This window comes from Trachypithecus francoisi, unplaced genomic scaffold (assembly GCF_009764315.1).
Source record: "Trachypithecus francoisi isolate TF-2019V2 unplaced genomic scaffold, Tfra_2.0 Lachesis_group8, whole genome shotgun sequence".
In the NCBI taxonomy this organism is placed as follows: domain Eukaryota; kingdom Metazoa; phylum Chordata; class Mammalia; order Primates; family Cercopithecidae; genus Trachypithecus; species Trachypithecus francoisi.
This window is the reverse complement of record NW_022681473.1, coordinates 2,802,125-2,816,026: the sequence shown is the minus strand read 5'-3', so window position 1 is coordinate 2,816,026 and position 13,902 is coordinate 2,802,125. Positions and strand designations below refer to the sequence as shown.

Sequence of the window (13,902 nt, the reverse complement as noted above, 5' to 3'; positions counted from 1 at the left end):
TGGGTCCTGACTTCTCTCCGTGAACCCCTTGCTTGGGTCCTGATTTCTCTCCGTGAACCCCTTGCTTGGGTCCTGACTTCTCTCCATGAACCCCTTGCTTGGGTCCTGACTTCTCTCCGTGAGCCCCTTGCTTGGTCCTGATTTCTCTCCATGAGCCCCTTGCTTGGTCCTGATTTCTCTCCATGAGCCCCTTGCTTGGGTCCTGATTTCTCTCCGTGAGCCCCTTGCTTGGTCCTGATTTCTCTCCATGAGCCCCTTGCTTGGTCCTGTCTGCATCTGATGTGATGTAGGCAGACACTGCTTGCCACTTCCTGGCTTCTCTCTCCATCGTTTTATCTTCAGCCTCCCACATCCCTGTTTCGAAGGCATGTCTCTCACAAGCGGTTCATAGTTGTTCTGTTGTTGGATCTCTCAGGTCAGGGTGGGACTGTGGAATCAATGAATGTGTGTTCATTTTTTCCAAAGAAACAAAAGCACAGGCCGGGTGCGGTGGCTCACGCCTGTAATCCCAGCACTTTAGGAGGCTGAGGCAGGCAGATCACAAGGTCAGGAGTTCGAGACCCGCCTGGCCAATATGGTGCAACCCCATCTCTACTAAAAATACAAAAACTAGTGGGGCGTAGTGGCGGGCCTCTGTAGTCCCAGCTACTCGGGAGGCTGAGGCAGGATAATCGCTTGAACTCGGGAGGCGGAGGTTGCAGTGAGCTGTGATTGTGCCGCTGCACTCCAGCCTGGGTGACAGAGCGAGATTTTGTCTAAAAAAAAAAAAAAAAGCTGGGGGGCAAGGGTCCTTATGTGGTATCTCTCAGTTCTTCCCTTTTGCAAATCTGAATTTGTGTATCTGGGCCTGGTAACCCGTTTCCTGGGGAGCCCATCACCAGCTGTGTGGAGGTAGCAGCCTTCGGGGAGCTGGAATGCTGGCTGTGGCCAGGCTTCTTGGACGAACTTTCAGTCCTGGGAACCCTGGGCCCTTTCATCATAGCAGGGCAAGTGTGATGATCCCGTGGCCTCATGGCTGTGCTTCTGGGCAGTGTCTCCAGCTGTCTGAGATGGCAGCAGCGTCCTATGGAAGGAGCTCCAGGGTCTTAGGGAGGGAGGAGAGTGAGGGATCCTAGAGTGACCGGTTGAATGCCTGCAGGCATTGAGTGAGATTCTCCTTCAAGGGCTTGGGAGGCATTTAACGTAAACTGAGGCCAAGCTACACTTGGCCTCAATAAGCACATGATGTTTGATTAGGATTGGGGGTTTCCTATGCTTTAGAATCTGACCACCTGTGACTGCTGGAACTCACCTAGAGTGGGGGCTGCTGCTGAGCACTGGACCTTTCTCCATCTCCTGCCCCATCTCCTATCTGCCCACACTTCCCTTCCTGCCCAGACACACACACTGCAGCCGCCCTCCTTCCTGCCCTTGGCCTGTTTGTCATCAGCGTCTGCCGTCCTGGCTTTTGTGGCCCAAGCAAGAGCCAGGAAGCCAGGAGATGGCTGGTGCCCAGGACCAACTTCCCCGTGATCGCTGTGTGGTGATTTGCTGGCCATGCTGCCAGACTCTCTGGCACAGAAACCAAGGACAGGAGGAGGCAGGATGCGAGCACCCTGGTGAGCTGCCAGGTGACCTGCTGGGGTGGGCACAGGTCGGTGCCAGGAGTATCCATCTTGTAGGCCTTCCTGGTGCCACTCAGCAAGACATGTGAAACCCTTCCCAGGGCCAGGCACCAGCTGGGGTCACAGGTGTCCAGCAGAGCATAATGCAGAACCTGGACCTGTAGGCGACAACTGTGGAGGAAAGTGGGGATCTGCTGAGGGCGCAGGGCAGGCAGGAGTCAGCTGAGGACAATGGCCAAGTCACCAGGTACCGTCCTCCACACCCAGCTTTGCAGGATTGACGTTTCAGAGGATGAATAATCACCCTGTGGCTGCCCCTGGCCCCAGGGACAGAGCTCTGCCCTTTCAGGGGTCCCAGACGTAGGTTGTGTAAGGACAGCCTCATGCCAGGTTGGAAGACAGGCCTAGAAGCAGTGTGGTCAGAGCAGCCCAGGCAGCCCGCAGGCGAGTGGAGGGGAACAACTGGGGAAGTCTGGCTAGGAGGAGGTGACTGCACCGAGGGGCTAGCTGGCAAGGGTCTCTGCCTGGGGGCTGAGAGGAGCTCAGGTTATTTCTGAAGGCAGTATAGACCTGTGTGGAGCTTGAAGCCCAGTGTCTGGATCAGAGTCTGCTGGGCTGCGGGCCCAGAGCTGGGAGCCAGCCACTCGCTTCTGCAGTGTCCGAAGTGGTAAGGAGGGGCTGGGCTGGAGCCAGTGTTGCCTGCTGGCAGTGGCCACGGTGGGGTCCTTTCTGCTCTGACTCCTGGCCTCTGTTGCCAGGGCTTGGAGGCTTGGAGGTGGCCTCTGTCCCAAGAAGAGTCCCCAGAATCCTCACTTTGTCCAGGTGAGGGATTCTGGGAGGGGGAGGTTCCCAGGACTGTGGCGGCACAGACTATACCTTGTCAGTGTTGAGCCCTGACTGACCCAGGAGTGCCAGGTGGTGGCGTGCTCACTGCCAGCAAGGGGTCAGTATTTGAAGAGCAGTGGAGTGTGCTGAGCACGCTGTGTAGGCATTCCTCAGTGCTGCTGGGGTTCTAAGGGTGTTACTGGGGTATGCTGCCATACAGAATATGAGAAAGCAAAAGAAACACACCGTTGTCAGGAGGCGGAGCTTGCAGTGAGCCGAGATCACGCCACTGCACTCCGGCCTGGGCGACAGAGCGAGGCTCCATCTTAAAAAAAAAGAAAGACGCAATTGTCATTGACCTGCGTGATGTTGACCGAGGTTCATGTGGTTTCACGTCGTGTAAATTTCATGGAAAACTGTAGTCCTGTTGTAAAAACCAAGTCTCCAGACGAAGAGGTGACTTGCACTTCCTGGTGCTGACCCTGGACCCTGACCCCGCTCTCTTCGCCTCCCAGGTAAAGGCCGACGTGTGCAGCCCCAGTGGTCCCCTCCTGCTGGGACCCAGCCATGCAGACTCCACCTTTACAACAGCCTCACCAGGAACAAGGTAAGGAGGACACAGATGCTGTGGTACATGCACACGATGGGAGGCAGGACGGCCCCTGTGCCTTGTCACACAACAGACTTCTCCATTCCTTGTGTTGGGCTCTGGAGTTCCATAAATCCAGGTTTAAGATCCTTCAGTTACTTCCATGTTAGAATCTCTGTGGCCCGGGGCAGAGCTGTCCTCTGAAACTCAGACACATGAAGGATCACGCCTCATGTGGCAGCCTGCCCATGGCTTCTGGGCATGGATCACCCTGGCTTGTCTCTCGGACTCTGCCCAACTGTGAATACTTGAGGTCATCCACAGCCAGGCCTTTCAGGAGGACATGTGGTTGCAGCAGGTGTCACCATGTGAGCCAAGCAGGATGGGCAAAACTGTAAACCGGCTGGATGTTGTTGGGAGCACAGCAGGTTTTGAGAAGAAGGCAGGATTGGTTCCTAACAGAATGGAGTTTGCATGGTTTGCTTGGCTCAGGGCATGGCCAGTGACTCCAGAGATTTCAGACCAGACTCTGGCCGGGGGTGCTTGGATTTCCATCAGGGAGCACGTTCGGCAGACAGAGTCAGGTGTGAGGGAGTTCATGGCCTTCCTTGGGAAACTGGTTGAGGATACTGCCCCCAGAGAGGTCTGAGGATGCTGGGATGTTGGGGGGTAGTGCCAGAACAGTGGTGAGCAGCACCACGATTCAGGGGTCTTGGCTTCCAAGCCGGGCTCCTCCAACAGGGACTGACCCTGGCCAAGTGCTGTCTGCCTCAGTTTCTTTATCTGTTAAAAGAAAATGACATAACCTGCATCCTAGAGTGTACTACGTATTGAGTATTTAACTCAGGGCCTAGCACATGGTAGGTACTCAGTAAATATTAGCTGTGTTATGGTTAAATAAGCAGCATTTCAGCAATAAATAAGATCATGGATTCCCTTTATAGCCTCCCTCCAGAGGTGAGTAGAAGCCCACGGAGGAAGAGGCTCCACCCAGCCAGGGCTCAGTCGGTGGGAGGTGCCGTACACATCACTGGGCTCCCACTGAGACTGACTTTTCACAGTAAAACAAAATGGTCTCTGTTGAATTGTTTACACAAAACACAAACCACACTGTGATGTTTGTTGCTGTTTTTGGTAATCCTGTGCAGTGTTTCTTGCATTTCTTGTGATCGTCATTCCTTCATTCCTAACAAAGGAAGTGTTCATACCTCAAGATGGGAAAAAGGTGACGTGGTATTGCTGTGGGCCAACCGTCTATGACGCATCTCACATGGGGCACGCCAGGTAGGTCCACTGTGGAGTGTCCCTGCGGCTTCTGCAGTTGTACACAGAAGTCAGAACCATTGGGATCTGCAGCGGGAATCTTAGGTCCACAAAAATCTTAGATCTGCTACAGAGACCTGAGATTTGAGGAATCAAGCCTGAATTTCTTCTCTTATTTTTATGATGAAAATTTTAATTCCATAAGTAATCCATATTCGTTGCAGAAAGACTACAGATCACCAAAAACAAAATGTCCGTAGCCTTACTGCTAACATGCTGGACTCAACCTAGGCACTTTTTCTCATGTACCTTAAAGTTTTCTCTCATCCCTCAGGCCCTGTTCGGGGCCCCCAGATGCTGAGTTCCCGTGACACTCAGACCTGACAGGCCTGAGGCTGAGTTGGCTGTGACCCCCCCGACCACTGGATGGTCATGGCTGTAGCTCCTGATGAGTAGCTGGCTGTAGATGCCACAGAGTCCTTTTATTTGTTCATGTTTTAGTTGCAGTGCCAAGGACATGTATAGTCAACCCTTGAACAACCTGGAGGGTAGAGGGCGTGACCCTCTGCACATTTGAAAACCCACACATAACTTTTGATTCCCCGAAAACTTCACTACTAAAATAGCCTCCTGTTGACCAGAAGCCATACCAATAGCATGCCAGTCAATGAACACATATTTTGTATATACATTACATACTGTATTCCTAACGATAAGGAAAGCCAGAGAAAAGAAAATATTATGAAGAAAATCTTCAGGGAGAGGACATATATTTACTATTCGTTAGGTGGAAGTGGATCATCATGAAGGTCATCTTCCTTGCCATCTTCACGTTGAGTAGACTGAGGCGGAGAAGAGGGGGTTCTTGCTGTTTCAGGGATGGCAGCGAAAATCATGTATAAATGGGCCCGTGCAGCTGAGACCTGTGTTGTTGGAGGTTCAGCTGTACATATCGTCTGGTCTGGAAATGTTTGTTTTTTCGTTGCTTTAGGTCCTACATCTCTTTTGATATCTTGAGAAGAGTGTTGAAAGATTACTTCAAATTTGATGTCTTTTATTGCATGAACATTACGGATATTGACGACAAGGTAAAGGGAATTTGGATGGTGTGAAAGAAGATAGGACTTTCGCAGAAGTAAATAAAATAATAATGTAGGGTTGAGCTAGCTTGTGTTTTGACCTGATAAACATCATTTTAATCCCCTTGATGAGTTAATATTACCACTTATGCTGCTGATATCATTTCTATGATGCTCAGACAGGTTAGAAACCTGCGTGTTGCTCAGGGGTCAGTAGCCCCTGGTGTTATGCAGAAGGAAGGCCTCCCATAGCACGCACTTCAACATGTGGCTTGCAGGGGACGCTGGGGCCCCCGGGGCTCATTTCGTTAAGCGTCACAAAGATCACGTTAGGCCTTGGGCACTACTTGGCAGGTGGGAGATGGAGGGTGGTGTTTCTATTTGATGATGGTATGCATGTCTGGGGCCCACGGTTGTCTGCCACCACCCTCACCCTCACTTAGACTTGGCCAAGGGAGAGAGTGGCCTGCTGCAGAGGGACGCAGCTGGGCTCCAAGCTTCACTCCCCAATGTCCGCCTTCCCTCCCCAGATCATCAAGAGGGCCCGGCAGAACCACCTGTTCGAGCAGTATCTGGAGAAGAGGCCTGAAGCGGCACAGCTGTTGGAGGATGTTCAGGCTGCCCTGAAGGTGGGCCTCTTGCTGTCTGCTCTAGAAACCAAACCCTGTGCTTTCTTTTCTCGGTCCTTTGTAGGTTACTGTCCGTAGGGTAGTGTCAGTCTCACAGGCTTTCACAAAGTGTGTGTTACTCAAGCCGGTTCCATCAGGGGCACTGAAGTCTCGATGGGTAAGGTCCCCTGGCCTGTGACAAAGTCACCAGGAAAGATGCACTGGGGTGGAGTGGAGGGTAGGTGACCTTCCTACCACTTACAGGAAAACAACTGAATTCATCACGGTGCCACTAATTACACTTATAAAAATGCTTACCAATATTGCTATCTAATTTTCAATGCCAAGGTCACAACTAAATCAGAAACTTCTGCCTGAGATACAAAAGCTATACTAAGCTTTTTAATTTGGTAATACTGTAAATTTCCAGAATCTTTTGAAGAAGTTAGTTCTCTCTAGTATTTTCATTCTGAGTAACCATTATTATATAGTTATTTTTATGACAATAGTAAGAATAGGTCACTTTACTGTCTACTAAATATCCTTAGTAATTACAGTAATCATTACGGATATGTTTATGGCATTTTATCTCTGGACTTAAAAACAGGAATGAAATTAGAGCTTAGCAATCTTTTAGGTCAGTGAGGCCTGAGTGCCTTCTTGATGGAGGTATCTGCAGCACACCTCAGAACTCACTGGGTGGCCCACTTTTCCTCATCCCCAGAACAGCCCTAGAAATACTGCTCTCACACCCATTTTGCGTTGGAGAAACTGAGGCACAGAGAGGTTAGGTGCCCTGTCCAGGGGCACACATGAGAGGGCAGTACCAGGAGCTCCTGAGCGGGCTGCTTCAGTCTCCCTTAGTTACTTACTGCCCTGCCACTTGGGGTGCAAACTTCTCTACCTCTATGGGGCCATGGGAAAAACTGGTCTGTTTTCTACCTGGAATCACCTTTATGAACTTGGGGCTTTGCTGAACAGTATCTAATAGGTTTGACATTTCTTTATGGTTGTAGCCATTTTCAGTAAAATTAAATGAGACCACGGATCCTGATAAGAAGCAGATGCTTGAACGGATTCAGCATGAAGTGCAGCTTGCCACAGAACCGCTTGAGAAAGCTGTGCAGTCCAGACTCACGGGAGAGGAAATCAACAGCTGTGTGGAGGTGAGGCCTCACACGTCTCCAGCCAGCCCTTTCAGCTCACGTCGGGCCGTGCAGAGATGGATCTGTGTGCGCGGATTGATTCCACAGTTTGTCTTAGTGGAAGACGCGCTGTGTCTCCTGTAGCCCCACTGTGGCAGGTGGCCCTGTTCTGTGGTGGCTGAGTCAGTGCCCCTCCCCTCCCACACCCTCTTGCCGCATTTCGTGGGTGCAGAGCCTGTGCCGCTGGAAGGAGACTCGGGATCCACACCCTCCTGGCACTCCCATCAGATAGGCAGGAGGTGCACTTGGAATGTGGGGAGGCCGCCTTCTGTGGAAGTGTTCCAGGATTCTCCAGTGGACTCTCCCCACACCCACTGGAGAAGGAGGAGCAGGGATTACCAATGAATTGAGAATTGAGGCCTGTGGGTGCCTACTGAGCTTGGGGCCTTCACGTTGACCAGCTCTGCTGCCCCTGCCAAGATCTCCTTCAGGCACAGGGGAGAGACCTGGGTGCAGAGGGGACCCTGCCCTCTTCCTCAGGCCTTCCCCCTGTGGCTGGCACCCTGTCAGGAAGGCCTTCTCCTTCGTGCCAGCGCCACCTGCTGGTCACCCTTTAAGAACTCGATGGAAAAGAGAAGAGATGGCTGCAGCTGTGCGTGGAAAAAGAGGCCCCACTTAGGCGGCAGCCCTGCCTTCCCTCACCACTGCCCTGGCCCCACCTCAGTGATGGGGCAGGGAGTCCGCGTCTGCCCTTCGCCGGCATGTTTCTTTCTAGTTTGGTCTCTTCTGTGTCCTGACTCAGCCGATTGCTTCGTTGTGCCTGTTTCCAAACTTCATGGAAACGCGCCACGTGTGTGTAGTCATGAGTGTGCTTTCACCCAAGCTGTGCTTCTGGGATGGACCCGCATGTGGTTGCTGTCACTCCCTCAGTGCCTACCTGGGGGCTGAGCTGTTTGTCTGTTCTCCTGGGACAGGCAGTTAGGTGTCCTTGTTACCAACAATGCTGCTGTAATTTTTTTCCCAGTTTTTCCACTAATAAATATATTTTTAAATTGTGGTAAAACACACATTATAAGAAATTTACCATCTTAGTCATTTTTAAAAGCTTTTTTTTTTTTTTTTTTTGGAGAGACAGGGTCTTTTTGTGTCTGGTTTATTTTGCCCAGCGTAGTGTCCCCATGGTTGACCCATGCCGCAGCACGTGTCAGACTCTGCTTCCTTCCCGTGACTGAACGATGCTCTGCTGTATGTAGATGGGCCACGTTTTGCTCATCCTCTCACCTGCCCGTGGGCACGTGGATTGTTTCCACATGTTGACGATTGTGAGTAATGCTGCTGTAAACCTGGGTGTACAAATATCTGTTGGAGTTCTTGCTTTCACTTCTTTTGGGGACATACCCAGAAGAGGAGTTGCTGGGTCATATGATGATTCCATGTTTGAGAGTCCACGTAACCACTGTATTGTTTCTGCAGTGGCTGCGCTATGACACATTCCCGCCCATAGTGCACCGGGGTTCTGTTTTCTCCGTATCCTTGCCAAAGCTTGTTGTTCTTCATTTTTTCCATTCTAGTAGGTGTGAGGTGGTATATCCTGTGGTTTTGGTTTGCATTTCCCTAATAACTAGTGACGTGGAGCATCTTTTCCTGAACCGTGAGTTGTTTTGTGTTGTCTCTAGGTAGACATTTGCAAGTTTCTTTAGGCCATATACCTGCGAGTGGAATTGCTGGGTTGTATAGGATATATGTGGGTGACTGTGTTGGGGGTTCCCAACACTGCCCACACATTCTGGGGTCCTCTAGAAGAACTCATGAGACTTGGCATTGACTTACCATCTCGTCTGAGGTTTCCAACAGTGACACAGCGAGGAGCAGAACCTCAGGCAGAGTCTTCAGTCATCCACGGACAGGCTGCTGAAGCTTCCTTCCTCCCTCCCATGAGGGGACACAGCACGCTTTCCCCCACCAGGAAATACTGCAGCCATGTGTGTGAAATGTCCCCCCAGGGAAGCCCATCACATAGCCCCCTCTGCCTGGCACATGCCACAATACCCGGCTCCCCAGAAGGAAAGCTGGGGTTCCACCTGCATGAGCCACAGTGTTTGTTCAACAGCCCACGGGGGCTGCTGCCACAGAGCTGGTTTTCCCGGCCTCTTAGCACAGGGGACATTTCAGCTCCTGGATGCCAGCCAATGGCCAGCTCTGCAGGCAGGCGTTTCTCAGGTGGCAGACACAGGCCTGCTAGGCTCGTTCTTATCTGCACAGTAGCCATATCAGAAATGTCTGTGGCCAGGCACAGTGGCTCACACCTATAATCCCAGCACTTTGGGAAGCCAGGGCAAGAGGATCACTTGAGCCCAGGAGCTCCAGACCAGCCTAGGCAATATAGTGAGACTGTTTCTACAAAAAATTTAAAAATTAGCCAAGCGTGGTGACACATGCCTGTGGTTCCAGCTACTGGGGAGGCTGAGGTGAGACAATCACCGGAGCCCAGGAGTTTGAGGCTGCAGTGAGCCATGATCGCACCACTGCACTCCAGCCTGGGCAGCAGAGTGAGACCCAGACTCTTAGAAATAAAGAAATGTCTATGCAAATTTCTTCTTCCTCTGCCACATTTCGGGTGTGCTGTGTATTTGCACATACACCCACCCCACATTTGTATTGTCAGATGCTTCCCTTTCAACAATGCCATGAATGCGAAGTGCTGATTTCTTTGGTTTCAATGTCCCTTTTTCCAACCTCTCCTGAGACTGAGCATCTTGTCACGTGCTTGCTTCAAGCTGTGATTCTGTGCTCCCATGTCTCCCCCTTTCCCATGTGGTTATTGGTCCTTTTCTTACTGTTTTGTATCATTCTTATGTCTTCCGATACTGATTTCTATGATTTGAATGTTTGTCCCCTCCAAAGCTCCTGTTGAAACTTAATCCCTAGCGTTACAGTATTAAGAGGTAAGGCCTTTTAGAGGTGATTGTGTCATGAGAGCTCTGCCCTCATGAATGGGTTAATGGATTAGTGGGTTATCACAGGGGTGGGGTGGTTATCATGAGAGTGGGGCCGTAACAGAAGCCAGTTTGGCCCCTCATGAGGCCCCAGCCGTGTGATGCTCCACGCCACCTTGGGACTCTGCAGAGAGTCCCCACCAGCAAGAAGGCCCAGAACAGATGTGGCCCCTTGACCTTGAACTTCCCAGCCTACAGAATTGTAAGAAATACATTTTCTTTTAAAGTTACCCATTCCCAGGCCGGGCATGGTGGCTCACGCCTGTAATCCAGCACTTTGGGAGGCCGAGGTGGGCAGATCAAGAGGTCAGAAGATCGAGACCATCCTGGCCAACATGGTGAAACCCCATCTCTACTAAAAACACAAAAAATTAGCTGGGCATGGTGGTGCGCATCTGTAATTCCAGCTACTGGGGAGGCTGAGGTGGGAGAATCCCTTGAACCAGGAAGTCAGAGGTTGCAGTGAGCCAAGATCGTGCCATTGCACTCCAGCCTGGCGACAGAGCAAGACTCTGTCTCAAAAAGAAAAAAAAAAAAAATTTACCCATTCCCGGCCAGGCACAGTGGGTCACCCCTGTAATCCTAGCACTTTGGGAGGCTGAGGTGGGCGGATCACCTGAGGTCGGGGATTTGAGACCAGCCTGGCCAACATGGCAAAACACCGTCTCTACTAAAAATACAAAAATTAGCTGGGTGTAGTGGCGGGCGCCTGTAATCCCAGCTACTTTGGAGGCTGAGGCAGGAGAATAGCTTGAACCCAGGAGGTGGAGGTTGTCATGAGCGGAGATCACGCCACTGCACTCCAGCCTGGGCAACAGAGTGAGACTGTCTCAAAAACAAAACAAAACAGAACAAAAACAGACTAAGACACAAATTATCTCCGTTACATGTTGGGTCTCCATGTGTTTGTGTCTCCTAGTTCTGTTTTGTTGGTCCAATTGTCCAGTCCAGACCAGGTGCAGTGGCTCATGCCTGTGATCATAGCACCTTGGGAGGCCAAGGCAAGAGGATCCCTTGAGCCCAGGAGTTTGAGATCAGCCAGGACAACATAGTGAGACTCTATCTCTACAAAACATTTAAGAATTTAACATTTTAAAAATTCATAAAAATCGTCCAGTCCTGCAGGAGTGTCGTGCTGTCTCACAGGTATGTGACGGGTGAGAGGCCCCATCTTGGTTTTGTCGTTAGGTGTGTTTTGAAGCCTCAGCTTGTCAAGTTCCATGTAAGACACTGTTGGGATTTTACATGTTGTATGTAAGAACCAGTATCTCAGCCGGGCGCGGTGGCTCAAGCCTGTAATCCCAGCACTTTGGGAGGCCGAGACGGGCGGATCACAAGGTCAGGAGATCGAGACCATCCTGGTGAACACGGTGAAACCCCGTCTCTACTAAAAATACAAAACACTAGCCGGGCGAGGTGGCGGGCGCCTGTAGTCCCAGCTACTCGGGAGGCTGAGGCAGGAGAATGGTGTAAACCCAGGAGGTGGAGCTTGCAGTGAGCTGAGATCCAGCCACTGCACTCCAGGCTGGGCGACAGAGCGAGACTCTGTCTCAGAAAAAAAAAAAAAAAAAAAAAGAACCAGTATCTCAGATCCAGTTTTGTTGTGTTGATCCTCTCTAGTCTTTTTGTTTTTATCAGTTTTTGTCCATTCTTTATTACTTCTTTTCTTCTTTTTTCTTTGGATTTATTCTATTTTTCATTGTCTCACTTAGCAGTTTAGCTTATTTTCTGATTTAAGAATTTAAGGCTATACATTTTCCTCTGAGTATTTTTGCTGCAAAATTTGACATCATGTACTTGTGAACAATTTCTAATATCCATTTTGGATTTTTTAGCCCAGGAATGATCTAGAAGTAATTATCTAAAAGTTAATTATCTAGAATTACCTAGATAATTAACTTTCCGAATTTGAAATTTCCGAATGGATGGTATTTTTTCGTATTAACTTATTGTTATTCCCTTATAACTTAATTACCCAGTGGTTGGAGAGTATGGTCTGTCCCGAGCTGGATCGGAACAGAGACTTGTGTTGTGGCCCCTGTTGTGTGCTGGCTTCTGAATGTTCTCTTGTGCTTGAGAAGACTTTGTCTCATCACCTACTGCACAGTCCCACACGCCATCCGCTTAGCTATACCTGTTGGCCATGTTGTTAATATTTTGTGTGTCTTTGCTAATTTTTCCTGCTGGCTTAGCCTATTCATACAGTTTCTTAAAAAACAAAAACAAGAACCAAAACAAAACTCCTCCTCTGATGGTGAATTTGTCTGTTTCTCCTTATTTTTTCACTTTTTAGAAAAAAAAAGTTCTTTTTTGAGAGTAGATTCTGGTTCACATCAGAAATGAGAGGTCATATGTATATCCCCTACCCACCTCACCGTCACCTCCCCCAGTATCCGCACCCACCAGAGGGTACGTTTGTTACAGTCAGTGAACCTGCACTGAACGTCATTGCCCTGAGTCTGTGGTTTACATTAGGATTCACTCTCAGGATTGTACATCCTGTGGGTTTGGACAAATACTATCTCGTATCCACCATTACAGTATCACACAGAATAGTTTCACTGCCCTGAACATCCTCTGTGCTCCAGCTATTGTCCCTCCCTCCCCACCCCAACTCCTGACAACAGCTAGTCTTTTTACTGTCTCCATAGTTTTGCCTTTTCCAGAATATCACATACTTGGAATCCTACAGGGTGTAGCCATTTCAGATTGGCTTCTGTTTGAGGGAGGGGGAAACAGTGTTTAAATTGTGTAGGGATTTCTCCCTCACCCAACCCACCTCTGCCCCAACAACCCGTCAGTTCTCTAGCAAGCACGCTGGGAGTCCTGTAATTTAATTCATTTCCACACAATCTGCCAGGAGGCAGTGTCAGATCTGACAGGTTGAAGGCTTAGTCCCGTAAGACTGTCCCCAATTCAGATGTCAGTTGAAAGTAGTAGTCTGTTACCTGTACTTCTGACCTACTAGTTATTGGCCGGGTGCGGTGGCTCACGCCTGAAATCCCAGCACTTTGGGAGGCCCAGATGGGCAGATCACGAGGTCAGGAGATTGATACCATCCTGGCCAACATGGTGAAACCCCATCTCTATTGAAAATGCAAAAATTAGTTGGACGTGGCGTCACGTGCTTGTAATCCCTTCTACTCGGCAGGTAGAGGCAGGAGAATTGCTTGAACCCAGGAGGCGGGGGTTGCAGTGAGCCGAGATTGCACCACTGCACTCCGGCCTGGTGACAGAGCTAGATTCTGTCTCAAAAAAGAAAGAAAGAAAGAAGGAAGGAAAGAGAGAGAGAGAAGAAAAGAAAAGAAAAGAACAGAGTGCACTGGTGTATTTTGGAATGCTTCCTTTCCCTTCTTGCTATTGGAAACACAAGGGATTTTTCTCCAATATTCACCGTGAGAGCCTGGTCGGGTTCCTAGAGGTAAAACTCACAAAAGTGTGGGGTCCCCTTTGATTGGGTCCCTGGAGTTTTCAGCTGTCTGGCTTGCCTACACCAAGCATACAGCAGTTTCTCAGTTACAGTCCCCCAGTAAGTTTTCAGCTTATGAGTCTCTGCTCTGGTAAGTTGTGACTCTCTGTCTTCTCCTGTTGGTCTCTCCAGTTTGGGAGCCAGTGGTTTGCCCTATGACCTTACTTCTCTTACGGATCTAAGAAGAGTTGGTTTTTCAGTTTGTTCAGCTTTTTACCTATTGTTAGATAGAGTGGCAACTTCCAAGCTCCTAACTTACGTGAAACTGAAACCAGAAGTCTCTTATCTTTTTGTATTTGTACATTTTGATTGTTAATCTGTATG

The 13,902-nt window shown here is 49.7% G+C and overlaps 1 protein-coding gene across 1 annotated transcript in view; it reads left to right on the top strand.

Annotated features, from left to right (window-relative positions):
* The window catches only part of CARS1 (cysteinyl-tRNA synthetase 1), a 56,354-nt gene that overhangs the window by 12,722 nt on the left and 29,730 nt on the right, over positions 1–13,902 (top strand). Inside the window, 5 exon segments of the mRNA XM_033207803.1 lie at positions 2,945–3,036; positions 4,214–4,302; positions 5,273–5,369; positions 5,891–5,989; positions 6,985–7,134. Of these exon segments, the coding sequence (XP_033063694.1) occupies positions 2,945–3,036; positions 4,214–4,302; positions 5,273–5,369; positions 5,891–5,989; positions 6,985–7,134 (527 nt within the window).